This window comes from Haliaeetus albicilla, chromosome Z (genome assembly GCF_947461875.1).
Source record: "Haliaeetus albicilla chromosome Z, bHalAlb1.1, whole genome shotgun sequence".
NCBI lineage: Eukaryota > Metazoa > Chordata > Aves > Accipitriformes > Accipitridae > Haliaeetus > Haliaeetus albicilla.
In genome coordinates, this window is record NC_091516.1 from 16987923 (window position 1) to 17012255 (window position 24333).

General features: G+C 38.2%; 1 protein-coding gene across 9 annotated transcripts in view; it reads left to right on the forward strand.

Moving 5' to 3' along the window:
- SMARCA2 (SWI/SNF related BAF chromatin remodeling complex subunit ATPase 2) overlaps positions 1-24333 on the forward strand; it is a 117372-nt gene that overhangs the window by 54528 nt on the left and 38511 nt on the right. For all 9 annotated transcript variants that reach the window (XM_069775874.1, XM_069775873.1, XM_069775880.1 and 6 more), the window contains 11 exons: positions 1553-1619; positions 2181-2291; positions 4840-5082; positions 5371-5484; positions 7546-7653; positions 9130-9216; positions 10156-10202; positions 11608-11774; positions 14715-14878; positions 17326-17553; positions 21035-21112. In XM_069775874.1, the coding sequence (XP_069631975.1) occupies positions 1553-1619; positions 2181-2291; positions 4840-5082; positions 5371-5484; positions 7546-7653; positions 9130-9216; positions 10156-10202; positions 11608-11774; positions 14715-14878; positions 17326-17553; positions 21035-21112 (1414 nt within the window). The remainder of the gene's footprint in view (positions 1-1552; positions 1620-2180; positions 2292-4839; positions 5083-5370; positions 5485-7545; positions 7654-9129; positions 9217-10155; positions 10203-11607; positions 11775-14714; positions 14879-17325; positions 17554-21034; positions 21113-24333) is intronic.

A 24333-nucleotide genomic window follows, 5' to 3' on the forward strand; every position in this document is an offset into this window, starting at 1 on the left:
CCCACTTTTGGCAAACCGAGTAGTGGATTTACTGTAATTCACTCTTAAGCCACAAGAAGGGGGTGGTATTTCTTTCACATTACATGCCTGCCGGTCACCATTCAACTTTTACTGTGATATTAAAAATCTGTTGCTTAATTCTTTAAACAACTGGCACCCCATCTGATACCAAGTAATCGTGCTTCAGTAAAGTTGGGTGATGTTTTAAGTACTGTATAACTAGCCCTAGGTGTAGCCTTGATGAGCGATATTCACACTTAGGTCAGGTGTCCAGATTATGATTGTTCATTGTACTGTCTGCTTCTGCTTTTCCTTAGCTTTCCAAGATGCTGCTTGTTTTATACATTTCTTTTAATGCATTTTGCTTTCTCCAAATGTGAGGTGTGGGGTTTAGTGATTTGAAGTTCTGTGTTTTAAATAAAAACTGTCAAGCAGTGTAAAACTGATGTAGGCTATTGAGGGGTTGTTTGCTTATTTTTGTGTGTAAGTGACTTGATTGATTCCCTGGCCTTTTCGTTAGATAATTTGTCCACCAATTGTGCTGAGTATGCAAATGCGTTGTAGGATTGGGATAAATTTTATCTGTGGTCATCTCTTTTGATTTCTTTTGAGGTATCCTGTCTTCTGGCTGTGCTGCAGTAGTAACTGATTGACTGACATAAATACCACAGCTATGCTAATTGTGTGAATACAAATGATGAGTTCTAGTGTGAAAAGAAGTGGCTGGGAGAGGGTCTGTAAAGTAAAACAAAGTTAAAAATAAAGGGAGAGTGTTATTAATGTCAGATTTCACATGGGCACAGTAAAAATCAGATTTCTTCTAAGTATTTGGTAATGTTTTTTCTTCTGTTTCTAAAGGAGAGGACTTGAAATTTCTGTCTCATATACATTTTAAAAGCTGCCTTTTCCTGCCTTTTCTTAGTAGCTAGTACTGCTGCCATCACAGGTCCAGTAAGAAAAAAAAGAGCAAGCAACCAAAAAACCTCAAGGTTTTTATTTGCTGCTGTATCATGACAGCAACTAGCTTAGCCATAAAAACCTATTTGTTGTGATCAAACAGCAGAAACAGTGCAAAACAGGACCTGCATAGTGGCACTGGGTGGCACTATGAGTAGTTCTACTCGATTAGAACACAGGTAAATTCTATCATCAACTTCATGAGACTATATATGAAAAGTTGTAACATCAGTTTTTGGATTATAAGTAGTATAAAAGAACTTAGAAATCTAGTTTTTGTTCAGGGTTATTTTTCTTATCCTTAGTATGCGCCAAAATACAAAGATGCACGTAAAATACTACTCTGAATTGGTTTCAGAGAGGCCCCTGAATATAGCAGAAAAAGGGTTTCACACTTTTTTCTGTGTACTCCCATCACAGAGATGCTTGTATTTTATTACAGTATATAAAGTGCATTTTTTTAAAATACACTGTTAATTAGGGGAGTTGATTACATGGAATGTGTTGAAAAGTTGGCAACCACTTGGAAACATTTATAAAGTTTGACCTGCAAATGATGAAATATATTACTTTTTCTTTATCATCTCTATGATAGGACATTATCCAATTGGACGTACGAATTTGACAAGTGGGCTCCTTCTGTGGTGAAGATATCTTACAAGGTTTGATTGGCTTTTTATATGATTATAGAGTTGAAGAAACGAGAATAGAGCCAGTTTTTCCTCTGCCTCTGTGTGCATTTCTAAACTGTTTGCTTGTGAAGTTTTGTCATGTATATCAGGTACTAAGCAGTGAGAGTTAATCATACTAAGAAGACTGTAATAAACAGTAATTACTTTCACATAGTAAAATGCAGAATAAAGTTGTTAATTGTCACGTTGCAGGGCTTCTGATGAGAGTAATACAAATGATAACTACTTCACATTTTATACATAGCTGAATACTTTGCTGTTTGGCTACTGTAGTAGTGGTGGTACAGCCAAGCAATTTGTAAGGAGCCTAGACTGCTAGCTACATGTTTCGAGTGCCCCATAAACAGAGCTTTACACTCCAGCAAGTCTTTAGGAAAGCACTCTGAAGAGGTCTGGAATGCATCAATGTACTGTTTGCAATACTGTAGGATTACAAGTTCATGTCGTTGCTCTGTGTCTGCAAATTCATAAAAACGATATATTTTATTCATCAGAAGAAAGAGTGACTACTCACTTCTCTCTCTCTTTTAGGGTACACCTGCAATGCGCCGCTCACTCGTTCCTCAGCTTCGAAGTGGAAAATTTAATGTTCTTTTAACTACTTACGAGTACATAATAAAGGACAAACATATCCTTGCTAAGGTAATAATGACTGTCATCTCTTAACAGCAAGACCGTCAAGACACCTTCCAGTGGTACATAGCATAAAACACATTGTTGTTTTCTAGGGAAGTCCTGCATTGTTGTTCTGTCCTTCAATAAAAGTTAAACCTTTCATTTACTTTCTATTCCTCTGTTTATGATTGGACTTCTCAGTCACAGCTCTTCTCCCTGTAAACAACAGGATTTCCCTGAATGTGGCCAGGAGACTAATTCCGTTGTGCAGTTCTGTCAGTACTGTATACCTGGTGTCCTTGGAAATATGTGACTTCTAGTCCCTCTGCTTAAGGGCATTTAACCTAATCTACAGTCCTGACTTTAATTTTTTTCCATTGTTTCTGACCTGAAGCTCACTCTTATTAGAGCCTTTCCAGCTATGTGGTCACTTTCCCCCAAGTGACTAAATAGGTACCTGTATCATGAATTTGGTATCCAGACTCTTTACTACACATGGACCAGTTCTTAAAGGCTCACTAACTGTCAATAGGTGTGTCTCAAATATAATGAATTAATTTGAAAGCTACTGTAAGACTGTTTCATATGTCATTTTTGTGGTGAATGGGGTGAAATCCAGTTGGTGGCGGGTCACAAGTGGTGTTCCCCAGGGCTCAGTACTGGGGCCAGTTCTCTTTAATATCTTTATCAATGATCTGGACGAGGGGATCGAGTGCACTCTCAGCAAGTTCGCAGATGACACCAAGTTGGGAGGGAGGGTTGATCTGCTTGAGGGTAAGGAGGCTCTACAGAGGAATCTGGACAGGCTAGATCAATGGGCCAAGGCCAATTGTATGAGGTTCAACAAGGCCAAGTGCCGGGTCCTGCACTTGGGTCACAGCAACCCCATGTAGCGCTACAGGCTTGGGGAAGAGTGGCTGGAAAGCTGCCTGGTGGAAAAAGACCTGGGGGTGCTGGTTGACAGCCGGCTGAATAGGAGCCGGCAGTGTGCCCAGGTGGCCAAGAAGGCCAACAGCATCCTGGCTTGTATCAGAAATAGTGTGGCCACCAGGAGCAGGGAGGTGACTGTTCCCCTGTACTGGGCACTGGTGAGGCCGCACCTCGAGTCCTGTGTTCAGTTTTGGGCCCCTCACTACAGGAAAGACATTGAGGTGCTGGAGCGTGTCCAGAGAAGGGCAACGAAGCTGGTGAGGGGCCTGGAGCACAAGTCTTATGAGGAGTGGCTGAGGGAACTGGGGCTGTTTAGTCTGGAGAAGAGGAGGCTGAGGGGAGGAGACCTTATGGCTCTCTACAGCTACCTGAAGGGGAGTTGCAGTGAGGTGGGTGTTGGTCTTTTCTGTCAGGTGGCTGGAGACAGGACGAGAGGAAATGGCCTCAAGTTGCAGCAAGGGAGATGTAGGTTAGATATTAGGAAAAAATTTTTTACTGAGAGGGTTGTCAGACATTGGAATAGGCTGCCCAGGGAAGTGGTGGAGTCACCATCCCTGGAGGTATTCAAAAAGCGAGTGGACGAGGTACTTCAGGACATGGTTTAGTGGGCATGGTTGATGGTTGGACTCTATGATCTTGAAGGTCTTTTCCAACCTAAATGATTCTATGATTCTATATACACACTACACAGACTAAGGAGGTATTTTGCCATGTGGAGAAACCATGTGGTCTTAACTGTCCCTTTGTTATTAGTTTTCACTTAATTTCATTCTGTTACATACTGCATATTTAGATTATTCATTTTTCCTCTCTCATACAAAGGCAGTACATTTTCTTAGCATAATTCTGAACACCTGAGAATAGTTTGGGACTGCAGAGTTTTCCTTCTGCTCTAGGTTTTTCCTCACCCTTGCTAAAAGATAGGAAGGACAGCACTATGCCATTCAACCTGTCCTGGGAAATGGAACTAGTTAGCACCACTGAAAGTACAAACCAAGGCCTTCCTAGTCATATGGTAGGTGTGGCACATGTGTTGATGGCCCATGTTGGAGTACAGGTGGTATCGGAGAGCTTGAGCAACTTTCTTTCAACGTCTGCTGTAACTGCATTTAAGCTCTCACATTCAGAAATAGAAACTTTATTTGAAGATGCAGTAACTGAGATGAGTTGACAGTAGTTACGCTGCTTCGTTCTTGACTAAAAACATAGGATTAGCTGAAACAAATCCAGGGTTGCTGTTGTTTGTGAACATAGTTATTTTGTCTGAAAATGCTTTTGCCTCCTGTCAAGGTTCTTGTTGCAGATAGGTTTATTTGGAGTTTGTGGTCTCTTTCTTCCCCTGTGAACCATGTTCTGGCCTTGAAAAGCCAGTCACCCTAACGTCTTTACTGGAAACACGAGGAATTCGCTGTTCGCTGTCGCAATTGAAGTCAGAGTTCAGCACCGTATTCAGCATACCTAGTGTTTGTTTCTGGTTTTGCTGCTTGCAGGGCCACTGGTACTTGCAAAATACTTGATTTGGCTTTTCTCATAAATGAGAATGACTGATGTCTCAGGCTTGAAATATTTTTGTTCTACACCTGTTGGGAGGAGTTTGACTAAGTCTGACCTGCTCTAACTTTGCCAGTTTTTTTTCTTCTTGCAGATTCGATGGAAATACATGATAGTAGATGAAGGCCATCGGATGAAGAACCATCACTGCAAGCTGACTCAGGTCTTGAATACTCACTATGTGGCCCCTAGGCGAATACTGCTGACTGGGACTCCATTGCAGAACAAATTACCCGAACTTTGGGCTCTTCTCAACTTCCTTCTTCCAACCATTTTCAAGAGCTGTAGCACCTTTGAACAGTGGTTCAACGCGCCATTTGCCATGACTGGAGAAAGGGTACTGTGGCAGTTTTTTTAAAACATCAGAAACAAAGCACTTTGATGAAAACAGAAAGGAGCTTATGTAGAAGGATTAGCGTTTGTGTACTTAGGGAATTAACGTAACTGAAACCCATCTTTTTTGTAATGCCAGAAAATTTTAATATCAGTGTCTCTTTTGACTCAGAGTCAGTTTGGTTGTAACATGCAAAGAATTCTTGCACATACTTAACCTTTCATGTGAGAGAAGACATTACCTAATATACTGAGTTGCATTGTAGTGACGTTTGTAATAAAACTTCTGTAGGTGGACTTAAATGAGGAAGAAACTATTCTGATCATCCGTCGTCTCCATAAAGTGCTCCGACCTTTCTTGCTGAGAAGACTGAAGAAAGAGGTTGAGTCTCAACTTCCAGAAAAGGTTTGCAATGAGAGGAGTTGCGGAAGGGGTTTAATACTTTTTTTAGCATTATGTAATATTCCTTTTTCAGATTTGTTTTACAGAAGAGGACTTCTTTAGCATCTGTTATTGCTGTGGTGTGTTTGTTTATAACTCTGCAAAGGGTTAGCCGCTGAGGAAGCCTCCATACCTGAAGTTTCTGCGATCTTGGGATTTCTCACCAGTCTTACAGCCTTAATTCTGTGTGTAGTCATCCATATAAGACATGCACCTTATTTCCGTAATACCTAGTTTCAAATTGCAAGTGAGTCAGCAATGCACTGAGGATTAGATTCTGTCCTGTCCCATTCTCCCTGCACTGGGTAGAACCTTTGCTCCCTTAGCTAGTTCATTGAAATTCCTAAAGGGCTACTGGACTTTATAAAGCAGGCAAAATTTGGCCCTGCGTTAATATTCCAGGAGTTGTGTGAAGTGTCTTGTTGAAATTGCACAAATTTTTTTTAACTAGTAGCTTTTTAATTCAGAACATAAAATTCTCTTCTGATTTGAAAGATCATTGGTTTTGTCGCTGGGCAGCTCATCTTGGCCCACCCTGTCCTCCTCTGCAGTTCTGCATCACTTTTCCCATTCACTTTTCCCAGAATACTAACAGCAATTAAATAAAAAAATAAATTTGAAGGTGTGCTAGGGAAAATTTGGTGCTAAGGTCAATTGGGTTAAAACCATACCAAAATTAAATTTTTGTAGGTTGTGTTACATGCTGACTAACACTGGCTGAATGAACAAAGAGCTCTCTCTCTACAGATGCTTCGTGACAGTACTCAGGGAATGGCTTCTTTAAAATTTCTTTCTCGTCTTCATAATGTTGTGAACACTGTTACTGTTGTGACTTGCTGTTCCTTCAAATGTCAGATTCTCAGTATCCTCAGAAGCATTTGAGAATGAAACATACTTGCATTTAAAAACATTACTGAAATCTTTATTCAAATTTCTGCCAGTTAGAGCCACTGTAATTGATAAATCCATTAATAGGCATTGGAGGAGGAGGATTTAGAAGTTGCATACACACTGGTACTTGGAGGACCATGTTTCTTTTTGTTTCCATTATCTTGTTTACGAGAAAAGCAATTAGTCCAACCATGAGGACCAAACTTGTTGACTAGAGCCTGTTAATCGGTTTCATTTGATCTTATAAATCTTGGTAAAGAAGCTCTTGAAGAAACAAGTCACTTCTCTTTAATGAGTTCATCCTCCTGTCTTTCGGAGAAGAAAATAACCTGATAATTTTTATTCCATTTATTCATTAAACATTAGGAAGCTTACACTTTTTCTTTTAGTCACCACTTGAAAGACTTCTAGCCACTACTGTGGCTTTATGATGTGAGTTCTTATTTTACCCAACTTCTTAAAAACATAGTGAATGTAATCTAGAAATTGGGTAATAGAAAAAAATGGGTTAAATTGGGGTATGACGTCTTTGTATTACTGGATTTAAAGATAGTGTGCAGTCAAAAACTGCTTTAATAAATATAGTCTTAAAAAGCTGAACAAGAAGTCAAACTGAATGTGGGGATCATAGAGTACTTGATTAATTCCCTGTGTTTTTAGCTGATGTTGAGAAAACAGCATATTTCTATGCCAACCTAGGTAAGCATAATGCTAATTAGACACTATGAGGGATACTCATTTGGTAGGTGTACAATGATATTTTTATAATGGTTTACAGACAATAAAGTCCACAGGTTATTAAACATATTTTTTAAAATTACATATTAAACATAAAATTAATTTTAAATTATTTTTTAATTGTTAAAATTACAGAATGAGAAAAAATGTTTGGCAATTCTGCAGTTACATTCTTAGGATGCAACTGTCTTGTAGCTGTGACACACAGATAATCTTTTGAGATACTCATTGCTTGCAGTTGGGTTGCTGCTCACTGAAGTCATATGTGGTGTTAGGGTATGGATAAAAGATCAGTAGTTCTTTGGTTTGTGTTTTAGGATGACAAGAACCTATAGTTAGATCCTACTAACATTATTATGTCAGTGTGTTTATGGTTGGTTTCTTTTTTTGCACTAGGTGGAATATGTGATCAAATGTGATATGTCAGCTCTTCAGAAGATACTGTACCGTCACATGCAAGCCAAGGGAATCCTTCTCACAGATGGTTCTGAAAAAGACAAGAAGGTACAAAAGAAAGACTAAAACACATAGGAAACAATGTATTATGATTAAACATGTTAACAATATGCTTTCTGTTTTATAAAATTAGTATGTAGGCTCTTACTGCAAGTATCTGTCATGGGAAAAGAAATCTCTGTCAGACATGCTTTTATTTTGCAAGACTGCAGCTCGTGCTATCTATTCACAAGGAAAAGATACTGCTTGTATTCACTGTAGTTAAAATGCCATTCTGCAAACAGGCAATGTTTGAAAAAACTCAGCATTTCCCTTGGCCAAGTTTAATCCAATAACATTCTTGAATAATCATGATTGCAGCAGCACTTGCAGAAGCGCATCTTGTCTTTCAGAGCTATTAGTTAAGTCTTGTTTTGGCCAGATAGGGCTGTATGCTTGCATTCATACTTACAAGATCTATTAATGACCAAGTTCTGTCAGAGAACAGTAGGATTCAAAGTCATATAGTCAGATTAGGATTATGTTTTAGTAAATGTTGATTATGCCATCATGGGACTTGATCCAGTTAATATAGAGTAAACAAGATGCCATTCATCAGCTTATTTGTGTATATACTTTTCACATTATAAATGTGAAATACCTTGAATAGACACTGCAGAACAGCTGGCGTGTAACAGTTTGTGATTGCACCCTGTTATGTGTATACTACTGATGCAACGCAATCATATACTGTCTTTCCACCATCCCTTTGCAGGTTGCATTGGTACAATGGGTGACTTTTTTTATTCAGTATCTTATTTTGCCCTCCTTGTTTTGTGCAGTCAGATTGTTTTCTTTGCTGGTGCTTACTCAAACTACAGACAAAGCTGGCTCTTATCACTGGATATTGATAATCATCATAGTTTGAGCACTTTGTAAACATTAATTTATGTTACTCTGTTGTATTTTTAATGTAATCTTGTAGTTTGATGTCTTTACTTTTGTCCTACAGATTTAATTTTGTATCACAGTTATCTCTAGCTTTTCAGCTGCCTGTGGCCCTGTGTTTTACTAGTCCTGAAAGGAGAAACCCATATATCCAGTTAACAACAGGAGGAGATACTGTAGAATTGAAAAGCATCTGGCTTGAATAATTTCCTGTTAGAGGGTTCAGACCCGATGGAATTTGTATGGTTTCATAATAAACAGCATAAATAAGCAGTATACAGGACAGTAGATGCTCTGCTTCCCACTGTGAATGCTGCAGGTAGATACATAATGCACTTAGTCGATTACTTCCAGGTCTTCCTTTTTTGTTATGGACCATCCTTATGATAGATGGATATATATAGCAAGACAGCTGCAGAGTAACTTCCGATTTTTGTTGTGTTGTTTTTTGGTTTGGGGTTTTTTTTTTATTAGTGATGTGTTCAGGTTTGGGGTAGAAGTATTTTTATCCCTGCATTTAAAAATATCTTTCAAAAGCTTCATAAATAAGCTAAGAAATTAGATTCATCATTTTATTTGCATTGTTTGTACCCATAGGGAAAAGGTGGGGCAAAAACTCTTATGAACACTATCATGCAATTGAGAAAGATATGCAATCACCCATACATGTTTCAACACATTGAGGTAAGACTAACAGGTTTGATTTTGAGAGTTGTTTTTATTCAGATGGCTAACTTAATAGAAAACTGCTGTTGAAGCTTATGTGTGTGGGAGAGGACATCTCTGTCCGCATTTGTGCTGAAAAGGACACATTTGAAAAACATGATCATTGCGGTCCCTTATTTTTAGAAACAAATGGACCAACTGCCAGCTTTTTATTGGTAATCTGAAGTCTAGTTTTAAAGCATTTAATCTTGTGGAGACACTTTTTTAAAAATGAAGTGTGTTTTTTAACTCTACTTAGACCTAATTTATGATGTAGAGACACTAGTTCAAAGTACCATCCATGTGTAGTGTCTTTGTAACTAGCAGGCTGCTAGTCTTCTACAATATCAACTAAAATTGTCCTATTCTATCCACCTTGTTTTTTCAGCAAAAAACTACTATCTGTATGGCATCTCTCATTAGGACCCAAAGTACATAAATATAATAATATATCTGGAAAGACAGAAAGTGTCATAAATATCTGGAATGTATCTACATTTATGAATGAATAATTAAGTACCTACTGTTATGTATTACCATTGTAGTTTTCACTCTTTGTTCTCTTGTATGCTAATTAATCAAATTGAATAATTTGCAAATGGATCTTCCAGTAATTAGTATAAATTAATTAGGTTCTACTGTATTTGTAATCAGGTAAAACGTATGCTGACAGAAGTTACTTCTGCAAACTATGAATTTCAAATAATAGTAGTACAGGAAAACATTAAGCAGAGCACTGTTGCTACAAGGTGGAATCCAAGAGTATGAACATAATAAAACTCAAACCCCAATGCTCATATATTTAATTTAATTGATATAATGCATTAATAATACATTAATTAATAATGCATTAATAAAGCATTATTTTGGGTTACTGTGTACTTTGTAATAATCTGTTTATTGCTTATAACTCTGCAGGAGTCCTTTGCTGAACATTTAGGCTACTCAAATGGTGTCATCAATGGGTAACTCTTTCAGTTTTTCCTCTTGTTCATAATGTTGTATTGGAACTAATGTATCACATTCTTTTTCAAGAAGGTATGTGCTAACAAACTTGAGCAGTTTATAGAGAGGCAGCGGACGCATAGGGCACATATGTAAAGCAAAAGATAACAGTACTAGAAGTGTTATATGAGCTTTTTATGACCTTCCATCTCTTTTGGGATGACAGGCAGAGAAGATTGTAAACTGATGCCTTCCTTTCCACTTATTTTGAAATAGCTTAGATACCATCTGAAATTCATTGGAATGATTCTTCAGAGATATCAGTTAGGATTTTCTTCTCTTTCTTAATATTTTTGCCTTCTGCTTTCCTGTCTTTACCATCTTTATTCCAAATTAAAGTAGCATTTCTTCCATTATTTGAAATGAAATAGATTTAAAATTTGTTCTTGGCACTTCTTTGTGCAACTGTCTAGAAATGGATACTTGCTAAAGGAAGGGTGTGTATCTTCCACCTAACCCCCTTCTTATTCAGGTGTTAATGACATTTCTTTTTTTTTTCCTTAACTAGTATAGCAGACTACTTGTCTCCTAAACAGTTTTTTGCTGATTACATATGTTTGCATATCAGAAGGCCAAGTATCTTGTGGACTTAAGTGTACTGTTGCTAATGATAAATTGTATTTTGAGAGTACAGACTCAAGGATAGAAAGAAGTTACATGAAATTTATTTTTGTAAAGCATATCACTGTGATGCTGATTCAGACACTCCGTTTACTTTTATTCATTTTCTCAGTTACGACTTGAATTTCAGTGCTAAGAGTCTGTTTTGCAATTTATAGCATAGAAGACGGAAGAGCAGCTAATCAAAGCAGCTAACATTGTTCAGGAGGACTGCTAAAGTTGTATGGCTAAAGCGTGTATCCTCTGTCAGACTCCTCCCGTTATCTCTGTGTATTAGTTCAGTTTGGAATACTTCACTTTCATGTGCGTAGTAGTTGAGTGGAAAGGAAAGGGAATTGTTTCTAATGTGTGCCTGATAAATACAACTTACAGCTGCAGTAAATGCCAGCTGAAAGCAAAACTAGCTGGTGAATGTCTTAACTGATGAAATGCTTATCTAGCTGAGAAATAATGATTGTTTTGATACATCATGAAACAGAATTGAGTTTCATAAAGGAAGGTATTCTGTGTGGTTGAAAGTCCACACAGGTTTTTGTAACTGAAGAAAAATCCTTTCCAAACAGGAATTCACATGGGTGTTAATTTTTTTGTTTTAATCAACATAAACAATTTTAAAGAGAGAAAAGTGCTATTAGTCTTGTTTATCTTAAGTAAATTAATCTCTCTGTTGTACATAATAATAACTAAAAACTTTTCTAAATGTGAGCTCATTCTGGCATTTACTGTGCTTTTTCTCTTTAACAGAGCCGAACTTTATCGGGCCTCAGGGAAGTTTGAGCTACTCGATCGTATTCTACCAAAGTTACGAGCTACTAACCATCGTGTGCTGCTTTTCTGTCAAATGACGTCACTCATGACCATTATGGAAGACTATTTTGCCTTTCGAAATTTCCTTTACCTGCGTCTTGATGGTAAGCTAAATGAAAAAAAAAATGAAAAATATTAAGTTAGGAGGTAGCATGCTTCATTAGTTTGGGCATGGGAGACCTGGGTTCTCTTCCAAGTGTCTTCCTAGCACACCAATGCTGTGATGTGACTATACAAAAGCATAAACAGGTTCAAAAAATGGTTTGACAAATCCATGAAGGAAGAGTCTGCAAGGGTATTTATCATGAAGTTATAGCAGTAGACCCTTAAGCTGCAGCTTACTAGAATTTTCTTTGTTCTTACAGACAAGGTACCGAGCAAGTTGTACTTTTCCCTCTCTTGGTAGAGTTGATCCTAAGTAATTCTCCATCTGCCTAGCTCTTTGACGGTTTTCTTTCATCTGTTTAACCTGCAAAGCATTTGGTCAGGGGATTGTTTTGAAGAACACTCAGGTCTGTTCCTGGAGTGCAGATTATGTAGAGATTTGATGTTTAGGGGCTGATCTCTCTTTCAAACAAAGTTTAAAATCCAAGGTCACAATCAGTTGTCACAATCTAAGTTGCCTGAAGGTATTCTTATGATGAGAGATGATAATGCCAGTGTTTTGCCTGGATTCAAGTGGAATTAATTAATTTGTACCTGTTTAAATTTTGAGTGCTGTTCTCCACAGCATTTCAGTGTCATTTCAGTGACAGGTAAAGTAGCACTTGCAGTTTTCTTCCTGAATTTCACAGGAAGGTCAGTAGCCTCAATTACTTTATGCGTAGATATGTTTTATTAACTTTGAATGAAAACATGGTTCAGAAACATAGTGGAGTAAGATTGAAAGGAAAATAATTAAAAATAGCATATCCCATCTGAGGCTTAAACCTGTTTGAAAGAAGTTTCCATTTTGGCTTCCTTCCATGTTGATGATCTCTGCCTCATACTGTCCTTAAATATTGATTATTTTTACTTAATGTATTTATCTCACAGGTTAGAGGATTACATAGGGCCAGCAGCATTTATCAGAATACCTTTTCAATAGAAAAACAATGATTTAGAGAAAAATAGAAAGAATAAAGAACAGCATGAAAAATACAAAGAACAGCATTTTAAGTTGACTCTGCTTCATGCTTTATTTGGAAGAAAAAGTAATGCTGAGAAGTATTCTCATCCTTTACAAATATTAATGAACATAAACTTGAAATGCTGTTATCTTCAAATGTAAAATGGGGTAATGAAACTGAGACACAAATGAGCTGTCTCACTGTGCCACAGGATGTCTTTGTCAAAACGGGCTGAAGAACATAGTACCATGCTAACAAAACCCTCCTTGCACCCCTGGCCTGCAGATGTTTTAATGCTTCCTTTCAAGAAAGATGAATTATATTACATTTAAAATGTTTTAAATTACCTTACACCATGAATTTTAGATTAATTCTTTTCCCTGCTAGAATGTCTATGGCGATACGCAGTATGGTAAATACAGCTCCTTGTTTTCTTTAAGGTTTTGCAGGTAATTCATTAAATTGGTGAGATGAACCCTTTTTGTTTCTTTTCTAATTTTATGATGACAGGTATCTTCCATGCTGGAATGTAATATATATGTAGATTCTATCCAGCTGTCTTTGCACATTGAGTGTTTCCTACCCAAGTCACGCACTTCTTAAGGGAATGGATTTCCATGCACCAGCCATTTGGCTGTGTGATTGTACCGCATCTGGCCGGGGTGAAGTTAACTTTCCTCCTGGCAGCCCATATAATGCTGTGCTTTGCATTTGGGGCTAGGCAGGGTTGGTAACACACCAGTGATAACACTCCAGTGTTTTGGCTGTTGCAGAGCAGTGCTTGCACAGTGTCAAGGCTTGCTCTCCAAATCACTCTTCTACCCTCAAGGCCAGTAGGCTGAGGGTGAGCTGGGCCCCAGCCGGGACAGCTGACCCAAACTGACCAAAGGAACATGCTCAGCAATAAAAGCTGAGGGAAAGGAAGAGGGTGCAGGGACATTCCTCATTACAGCATTTGTCTTCCCAAGTAATCATTATGGGTGCTGATCTGCCTGCTGATGGGAAGTAGTAAATAAATTCCTCTTTTTGCTTTGCTTGCATGCACAGCTTTTGCTTTTATTAAACTGCCTTTATCTCAGCCCAGGAACTTTTGCATCTTTTGTCCCCCTGTACTGTTGGGGAGGGGGAGTGAAGGGGGCCTGAGGGAGGGCAGCCAGCTGGGGTCAACCACCACAGCAATAGAAAAACTTCATTTTCTGTACATATATCGATACCTGAATAAAAATAGTAGACTTTCTTGGGCTTTCAGTTGCAGACTGAAGCGTAAAAAAGATAATGTAAACAGTGGACCAGGCTAAGGTGATCCATATAGACTGTTGTCCAAGTACATGAAATTTATCCAGTTGCCAGAGTGCACAGGGCTTAGATTTTACTTAGAATTTTGTCTATGTTTTCACCATGATTGAATTCCTTGCCTGCTCTCCCTCAGCCATTGTACATCGTCACCCTCAAGACAGGACATTTTAAGAATTTTCAGTCCTTTTGTATTAATTATGACTCTGAAGGCCAGCAATGACATTTTGATAAATCTCTGTATAAGTAACTTAAAAAAAATTTAGATGCTGTTGTGGCCAGAAGGCATTAATTAAAACTGGAGTTCTCTTTTGTTTGTGTATAGTAACTTCAATTGAAATTTATGTGAGTCATAAAAAGGTATAACAGTGTTAGCCAGTATTTTAAATCCTACTTTTGAAATGTCAAATACTTAAAAGAGGTATTTAGAAGTCCCCTTCTTAGATGTGATAGGCAGTTGACCAAAACATTCATGGCCAGTGTTTATTCTGTATTATGGAACACGTGGCAGAGATGGCAAACAGCAAGTGAGCTAAAATTTAATTTCCACAGGTACCTTTAGCAACTGACACTGTATTTATATTGTTTCAGTTCACGTGTTTGTTACAGGGTTTGCTGGTTTATTTTTTTTTTTCTTTTCAGGCACAACAAAATCAGAGGATCGAGCTGCTCTGTTGAAGAAGTTCAATGAACCTGGGTCACAATACTTTATCTTCCTGCTGAGTACAAGGGCTGGAGGGCTAGGCTTAAATCTCCAGGCTGCTGACACTGTTATAATCTTTGATAGTGACTGGAATCCTCACCAGGTTATTTTTAATTACTTATCTTCATGAAATGTGGAGAGAATTCAGGATGCTTTTTTGGGTTGCTTCTTTATATCAGGGATATAGCCTCGGGTGAAAGGAATAGATTCAGGTAAGTCATAAAATGCTGCTTTGAGAGGAATTAGTGCCGCAAACTGCTGCAATCAGGAAATGTTCTGGTTTGAATCAGTGAAGTAGTTCTGTGTCTATGCATGTATTTTATCTGAGTCTCAGGGAGTCCTCAGAGCAAGGGGCCTTATAGACCTGCTTCATTTGTATAACTGTACTCATTCTTTAACCCTTAGGACATTAATAAGTAACTCCACATTTGAGTCTTCGGTAGGGAGGTTGCAATATTTCAGTAACAGCTGTGCAGAGCCCTGCCTGTCTCGGGAAATTAGTGGCTGTGTGAATGCAGCAGTGTTGGCCTGAGACACTGAACTTACATTGTTGGTGTGGGTGGGTCGTAGTGAGTACAGATCACCAGGAAGAGAGGGTATCAAGCCACTTTGGCTTATTTAAAAAAGCCAGATGAGGTAACTAAGGCCTGTCTTTGTCACTTAGTGCCTTTTTCTTTTTTAAGAACGTAAGTTAGATATCTCTGGAAGTACATAGCTATGTGTGTTTTCAGCTATTGTGCAAATATATGCAAGTCACATCATAGCCAATGGCCACATGTGAAAGTATGGGAAGTGAGACTAAAAAGAGTTTTATGTAGAACTTTCAAGGCAGTACTCCCGTAGATGCCATGGTGACCAATTTAAAGCAAGGCTTAAGAAATTCAGAGCAATTGTATTTAGAGGTTTTAAAAGCAGCTCAGAAAGCACTTCATTCTTTATAATTTTGGTTGTCTTTAGGACACCTTCACAGACAAGTTTAATGCAGACTACTGTATATTTCAACAGTAGGAGAGCAATAAATTCTTGCAGTATAGTAAAAATTACAGAATATTTTCTGGAGTATTCAATGGGAAGATTGCTAAATTGCAAAATCATAGAATCATTTAGGTTGGAAAAGACCGTTAAGATCATCGAGTCCAACTGTAAACCTAACATTGCTGAGTCCACCACTAAACCATGTCCCTAAGCGCCACATCTACATGTCTTTTAAATACCTCCAGGGATGGTGAGTTCCCAGAGCAGCCTGTTCCAATGCTTGAAAACCCTTTTCAGTGAAGAAATTTTTCCTAATATCCAGTCTAAACCTCCCCTGTCACTTGTTACTTGGGAGAAGAGACTGACACGCACCTCACTACAGCCTCCTTTCAGGTAGTTGTAGAGAGCGATAAGGTCTCCCCTGAGCCTCCTTTTCAATGCATGCAGTTTCTCTTCTCCTGCAGATGGGAGTGATTTGTTCATTTTAATGAGCAGTGTGCTAAAAGGGGATAGCTGGGGTGGGGAGAGGTTGGCACTTAAACATCGTATTTCCAGAAATAAAAACTGTTTCCTCGCTTTACCATTTTCCTGTGCTTCTGAGAATGACTATATAAACAAATTCATATTGTAGCTTCATCTTCACTGTTAATGCAAACTTCAGATACACCTGTAAGTTGCAGCATCTGCATTGTATGTAGTGCTTGGAAAGGGAATTGTAAGACAGAAGAGCTAACAGTGGTAGCAAAAGCAAGGTGCTGGACTGAAATGGGCAAACTCATTGCCTGTTTTCTTCTTTTTCTCTACGTTAAGAAATCACTGTGTTGTGAGGTGGCACAAAACTGTGATAACATTTTGAGGTTAGGTACCCTTCGTTATCTGACTATGCTGAAGCAGAAACACATCATTTATAGGAGTTAATGGATTTCTCTTTTCCCCAAAGAAAATAGTTAAGATTTTGCATTAATAAAAGAAATTCTTTGCCTATGACCTGCAGTGTACTTCTTATGTCCACCACTTCTAAGTGCAATCACCTGACCAAAAAAATAGTTACATTGATTCACAGACTTGTATATGTGAACTTTCAATCAGGAAGGTTACATTTAAGCTGTTTTAACACAAATATTCCATGTTAGCAACAGCCTTTAGTAGATAAGTTTATGTATCGGGTTTTTTCCTAGTAATTTTGTTGCTTTCTTTTCGTGCAGTCAAGAGATATTTTACTTTAGGGTTCATTCTGGCTTGGAAGGTCATGAGCTTTGAATAGGAGGGAAAAAGTAAATACATCAGCCCTTCTCATTTACTGCACATGCTTTCAAGAAGCTTTTGGCTTACTGCATTTACACTATACAGAGCATGTCCATGTTTTTTCCTTTCAGTTTTCCCCCTACCTGGGTCTGATGAAGTTTTGCAAAAGAAAACAATGAGGAATTAACCTTATTAACTGTGGTGGACTGTCATTTGAGTACTTCCTTTTTATACCAAAAAGAATTCAGCGTTATAACATCCTTTAAGCAGAGAACAATTTCTGTCACACAGTTACAATATAAATCACTCTCTATGTTCTTTGCTTAATAGGACTTGCAGGCCCAAGATAGAGCTCACCGAATTGGTCAGCAGAATGAAGTTCGAGTCCTGCGACTATGCACTGTGAACAGTGTGGAAGAGAAGATACTTGCTGCTGCAAAGTATAAGCTGAATGTAGATCAAAAAGTTATTCAGGCTGGAATGTTTGATCAGAAATCTTCTAGCCACGAAAGGAGGGCCTTTCTACAGGCTATATTGGAGCATGAAGAGGAAAATGAGGTAAGGTAGAAATAATCAGTAAGAGGATGTTTCAGGAAGTACTGAGTCATTTTTTTCATCAGTTACAAGGATTGTCATCTCCTTTGAAATGAGGAATGTCATCATATTCTTTTTCTCTCGTTTTTTTTGGTCACAGTAATTACGATGTTATGGTTATGATTATATCTTAGTGTGGAATTAGGCATTGTAACTTAAACCCATTGTGCCCTTCCATATTTTTGGCAAAAAATCGTATTCAAACAAAGATTTTTTCAACAACAGATTATAATACAGTTCCTAAATCCAGTTTATACATTAAACTAGGTAATCTGATTTTCAGACATGCTGAGCAATTAGGACTGCCTAGGTTCAGTGTTGAAAGGCCTGCTTACTGTGCTTCTTTTGGATCCTGGGTAAGAGTTAAGATCTGCTTTGATGTGCTTTGGGCTTAGGGCAAGCCAGCAACTGTTTCTTTCTGGTGCTGTGTCCAACCTGAACTTCTGGTTACTTCTTCCTCTTCAAGAAACAATTAGTTGTTTAAAAACAGCTGTCAAGTCTTCCCTTTTAATAGTGAGAAGTGAGGTTATAGAATCACTGACTGTATATCCCTGTCTTTTCATTGTGTTCTTTTCTGGAATTGTGATTGTGGAATTATGAGCCCCTTCTTTTGCCTGTCACTGCAGACTCTTCTCTTAATGTGAACAAAATTCAGCGTTAGATGAAAGCTGCATTTGGGAGAGAGTGCATAAATGTATCAATTATACTGAAGACGCATACAAAAAAATCCCATTCTGCAGTCACTTTTTCCCACCTTGAAAATATCCTGTACTGGTTAAAGACGCGTAGATTTCAAGCCTAATTTTGTCTCTTGTACATCTGAATATGGTGTACACTGAAAGAAAAGAAGATTCCATAGCCTGTGTTTCACAGGCATCCTTCATGTGCTGTGAAGTTTCAAAGACCAAGGAGTTTACTTCTTCAATAATTAAACCTTTGTGTAAACTCTCCATGGTGTTATGCATTTTGAAAAAGCTAGTAGTACATCATTAAGATAGAATTTACTATTGTTTTAGTATTTTTCATAAGAAATGAAAGAAGAGTGACAAGCGGTCAGTTTTATCAGTAATTCTCTTTACTTAGGGTGTGAATGCAGAATTGGGGTGATGTGTATGTACCATTTTTGATTAAGTAAAACTGTAGTTATTAAGCAGCCAACACCATCTATATGAGTAGATGGATGAACTTGAAACCAATAGAAATTTTCAGTAAGCCTGTGGATTTGTTTTTAAAATTGGCATAATTTTGTTGTGTTTTCAAAACGCTAGCAAATATTTATCTGAAAGTGTTTCAGAAGTCAGGACTGTAGTTCAGGCCTACTTGACATGCTTTATTTTATAGATTACTTCAGACCAATCCGCTTCTTGTGTGTTGTTCAAATATACTTGGTCTGCCATCCTGAAGCAAGCACAGATTTAACCAAGGTTTGCTTGCCATAACCCAGCATCAGTCTTTAAAGCAAGCATTGATATTGCAGTCTGACTTCTAACAGTCGGACTGAAGCTGAACCTTTCAAGTAAAATTTCTTGTGAACAGAGACTATGCAAAACATTGCCCAAACACTGAAACTGCTGAGAGAGTAAGAGGGATTGCATTTCCACCATGCTGCACTGATCAGCCATTGCTTCCTCATTGCAACAGCACTGGAAACAAAATTTGAGTATCAGATGAAAGATTGACAAGAAAAAGTAAATCTCTCAGTTAAAAGTTATTAATACCAAAACAACTTTGACTTGCAAATAGAGACTAGCACAGCTAATAAAGAGATTGCTTAGTGACCACCTAGTTAAATATTCCCATGCTTAGTATGCTTTAAACTGGCATATCAAAGCTTTTTGCACTTGTGTGTAGAGCACTGTATTCTGTTTGTACTTTCTTAGTAGTTTTCATAAATTCAGCATCAAAAGTCCCCTTATTTTTCTGTCTTCTTTCCTCTCCTTTTTGCTCTGTTTTTTCTTTTAGCAGTACTAGATAAAGCAAAGAGGTTAGTTCTGTGTATTTAGAAGGATATATTAGAAAAATAGGAAAGTATGACAGGTGATTAGAAGTAACTTGTTCATGGACGCATTTTTTGTTGACGCTGGTGTTTATAAATTTTTCTTCCGCCAAGCCTAGCTCGTTGGCAACAGGGTTATTCAGACTAACCACAGATGATGTAGACGCTGTTGGTAACAGCTTCTGCTGTGGGATCCCTTAATTTTTTCAGGTCACAAGTTGCTCTGTTTGAGATGGTAGGAAGCATGTGAAATTTTCATGAGGGTCACAATCTTCGTAAAAGGGATCTGTACTCTTTTTTTGTCTGTATGTTTAACTATGTAAGTTCCTTTTCTTGAACATTGAAGGAGCACTGACTAGAAGTGAGAATAACTGGCTCTCTATCGTTTTCCCAGTTGCTTTTTTTCATGTTTAAATTATATGTAGATTAGGGTACAGATGTGTTTGCTGGGAATTGCATTAATAAGAACTGTATTTTTTACTGAGGTGTAGAAATCTTGCCAGTGGAGGGAAAATAAGATGCATGGATATAGATAAAGGCCTTTTCTGTTTATTTCTGGGAAAAACGAAAGCTACAGAATGTTAGGTTTTTGGGTGCTATATGCAGCATTCTATACTTCCATTTCACTGAGTACAAAACAAGAGTTTTCATGAAAAATTCTAGGTTTGCAGCATACTGTAACATAGGTTGAGTAAGCCCTATGTAGGAACCAGTCTGTAGTTTCATTGTTTCAATTGACCAGTTGTCAGATATGAAATACCATGTGCTTTCAGAATAATTCAGGGAGGGAAAGTGAACATTGTGGACTCCAATTGTGTTAAAATGGGTATCATATCTGATCAGCTTTAACATTTTTAGTTGAGTTCTACAGTTCTAAATTGTTTTTCCAAGGACTGCTTCTGTTTTTATGAAATAATTCATTTTGTCTGAAGTCACAGGTTCACATCTCAATTTCTAAGCAGATAATGGTCAAGAGAAAGAGGGATTTAGCAGGGTTTTTTCTAGTATAAGGACATGTTTCATTTTTTTTTATTTAACCAGGGCTTTTTTATTCTCCTTGCATTGACAGCAAAGACCTTATAATGCAGAATGGTATTTCTGAGGGAGTACTGTAGAACAACAGAACGGAAATGCATATATTTTAACTGAAGCACTAACTGTGCTTCTGACCCAGGAAAACCACAACCCAAAATTTCCTGGTTGCGTATTTGCTCATTTCCTCATTCTTAGTTTATGAAGTTGGTAATAAGTCCCAATCATCTCCCTTAATTATGTCTGGTTTGCGTTACTTCTGAATTCCTGAACACACTTAAAAGTTTTAGTTTCATTTTGAGTGTTTCACACGTGTCGTGACAGAAGGAGGGTCAGTGCAACACTGACCTGATGGAGACTGTTACTTCAAGTTGCATGTAGCTTCTTTCTAATACATTTATCCATCTGTGTAACCAGGAGGAAGATGAAGTTCCTGATGATGAGACTCTGAATCAGATGATTGCTCGACGTGAGGAGGAATTTGATCTCTTTATGGTAAGGATGATACAATCATAAGTCGAATACCTTCTCTAGTGTTTTTAACAAACGCCCTCACCTTTTGTCATTCAAATTTTGGAAAACTTTGTTGGAGAGATAGGCTTTATTTACTTGCATTGTTTATTTGAGGAAAGAAGAGTAGTCTACGTAAATAAAGAGTTCCTCACATGACAGAAAGACTTCAGAGATCCTTGCGGACGGTGTAGTGGAACAGTGCCAATCTGGAGGAAGAGTCTGGTACAACCTGAGAAACTTACAGTGCAAAACTGGTAGTGACAGTTTGGCTTGCTAATTCTACAACATACATTTATTTTTCAACATTTCTTCTGACTTTTGGGCTATTATATTGGCAGGGACAATTAAAGGATCTTAACAGGATAGTAAATTAGTAGACTGAGAGTGCTGTTTTCCTTGTGAGTTAACTGGGGTTTCCTGATGGTTTTGTCAAGGGCCCAATTAGCTGCATCTGTGCTGCTACAACTGTTGAACAGTTACCAAAGTAGAGCTAGTTCCAATGCGAGCAACCCATTTTTATTGGTACTTCTGTTTTTGGTTTTGCTGCTACAACACTGATAGAATAATTACTAAAATGTCACTGTAGGCATGGATCTTGACTGTTAGTGTGTGTACAATGTGAGGGTTGCTGGAGGACTTTTGAGAGTCACTGACACAGCAACAGAATACTTAAGTACTGAAGGTAAAGCACCATTCCCTTTAATTGTACAGAGGCTGTTTTGTTCTGCAAGGTGGAACGAGACAGACAGTCGTATAAGGATGAATAAAAGCATGTCAGGTGGTATCCACAGAAACAACCATTGACAGAACCACAGGTTTTTAATCCCTCACCATCTTCTGCTCAAGCATTCATCTCTAAAACTTCACTGTTACACAAGTGTGCAGGGGCCCTTTTTTTACCTAAGTGACAGTTTTTCAGGTGCACAGTTGGCAAAGGCACTATTCCCCCACGTGGCCATGCCTTTTGTCATTGCTGACTTGCCAGTTTAGTCCTTTTGTGATAAGTTTCATTTAATGTTATCTCAGAAGATCTGAAATCCCTAAAGCTAGGCTACACACAAGATGAGTGCTTACAGACACCTATCTTTCTAAACTTCACTTGAGTAGTTCAGGTGTAAGGAGATTTACATGACAGAAACCAAGAGGTGGCTGTTCGATCCAAAACTCAAAAGGAATAATTTCAGCCATATTACTGGCCAAAAGTAGCTTGAGTTCTGTGAAAGCATATTTGCTGCTGGAACAAGTTTCTCAGTACTTCTCCTTCAGACCCAGAAGGAAAGAACTAATCCATGGATTGAAAGTAGCAGATGAATTTATGTCTGTTTGCAGGAAATTTCTACAACTTCATCTTTTTGGATGAAGTTTGAAGGCTATTAACAGCCGTTCAGTACAACAGTTGAGGGGGCCTAGAGTGAAGACCGTTTTAGCACTGTGTGGGCTGAATTTCTGTTTTTCACATTAATTTACATGAAAGTTTTTAAGGGAGAGTAAAGAGTTGGTAGTAGGTGACAAAAATGTGAAGATGCAAAGCTAACTTGCTTTGGAAGCCAGGGGCTTGTAAATACTTAAGATAGAAACAGTGAAGTTAAATATTAATGGCTAAGAAATAATAGTTAATAAAGAATTTGTTTTTCATTTTAGTAAACTGTTTAATTATAAAAATCTGAAAAATAAGTTTGGCAGTCAGGGTTGTTTGTCTTCTTTTTATCAATAGTCTTGCATAGTCAGATGAAAAGCACAAAGATAGGTTTGTATTTTCCTTACTTCAGTGTCCTGGTTTCAGCTGGGATAGAGTTAATTGTCTTCCTAGTAGCTGGTACAGTGCTATGTTTTGAGTTCAGTATGAGAAGAATGTTGATAACACACTGATGTTTTCAGTTGTTGCTAAGTAATGTTTAGTCTAAAGTCAAGGATTTTTCAGCTTCTCATGCCCAGCCAGCAAGAAAGCTGGAGGGGCACAAGAAGTTGGGAGGGGACACAGCCAGGGCAGCTGACCCAATCTGGCCAAAGGGGTATTCCATACCTTGTGATGTCACGTCTAGTATATAAACGGGGGGGAGTGGGGGTGGGGGGATTGCCGCTCAGGGACTAACTAGGCGTTGATCGGCGGGTGGTAAGCAATTGCACTGTACATCATTTGTATATTCCAATCCTTTTATCATTACTGCTGTCACTTTATTAGTGTTATCATTATTAGTTTCTTCTTTTTATATTCTATTAAACCGTTCTTATCTCAACCCACAAGTTTTACTTCTATTCCTGATTTTCTCCCCCATCCCACTGGGTGGGAGGGCAGTGAGTGAGCGGCTGCGTGGTGCTTAGTTGCTGGCTGGGGTTAAACCACAACACTCAGTGATACCTGTGCTGCCTCATTCCCTCTGTTAAGGTTGTGCAGATGTTATCAGAATACATCGAACTGCAGTATCCAAGAAAAATGTGTTTTGGTTTGTTCATTTAACCAGGCTTAGAGGTGTAAAAGCATGTATTTTGCTTATTTAAAGTGAGCAGTTCCAAAACAATAGGTAAGAGAGCAAAGCAGTTCCCTGAGAAGCTGTTCTGTGGTTATTTTTCAGGTTGGAAGTATTCTTTGGCATAGATCCTGAGATGTATCTGTAGAGCTAAATACACTGTTAGAAAGAGGATATGATATGTACAAGTGGACTTTGTTCCCCTGACTTTTAGAGGCTCCACACATGTAGCATAGGTAAAAACTCTAGATAGCCTCAAACCTCATACTGTCCTACTTTTTCATTCATTGCAAATGATGGCACTTCATCACATAGTAAATATTCAGAGAAAAGTCAGTGTTTCAGTGTGATCTGTACAACGCGTCCTTTCATAATAGTGTGCTTCAACAAGTGTTACTCTTCCTGGAAAAATTTTTAAGTTATTTTTAATGTTATATTTACTTAAATAAAGCAGCTAACCAATACCCAACCCGTGTTGGACTAGGAATCCCTTTTCTTAGGCAAAAAGCGGCTACTCATCTCTGTAGCTCCTTGCCTCCTTTTAAATATCTTGTATTGGCGTTGTACCCATTGGGTTGCCTGTCGTCTGTCCACAGAGAGGAATCGGAGGATTCCCCAATCAAAAGGTCGGTGCGCACTGGAGTCCTTCCCGGTCCCGTCTCCTGTCTGGAGCAGCAGGACAATCTGGGCAAGGCTTAAAATGGCCATCCCATCTGGTTCACCAGAAACTGTTGT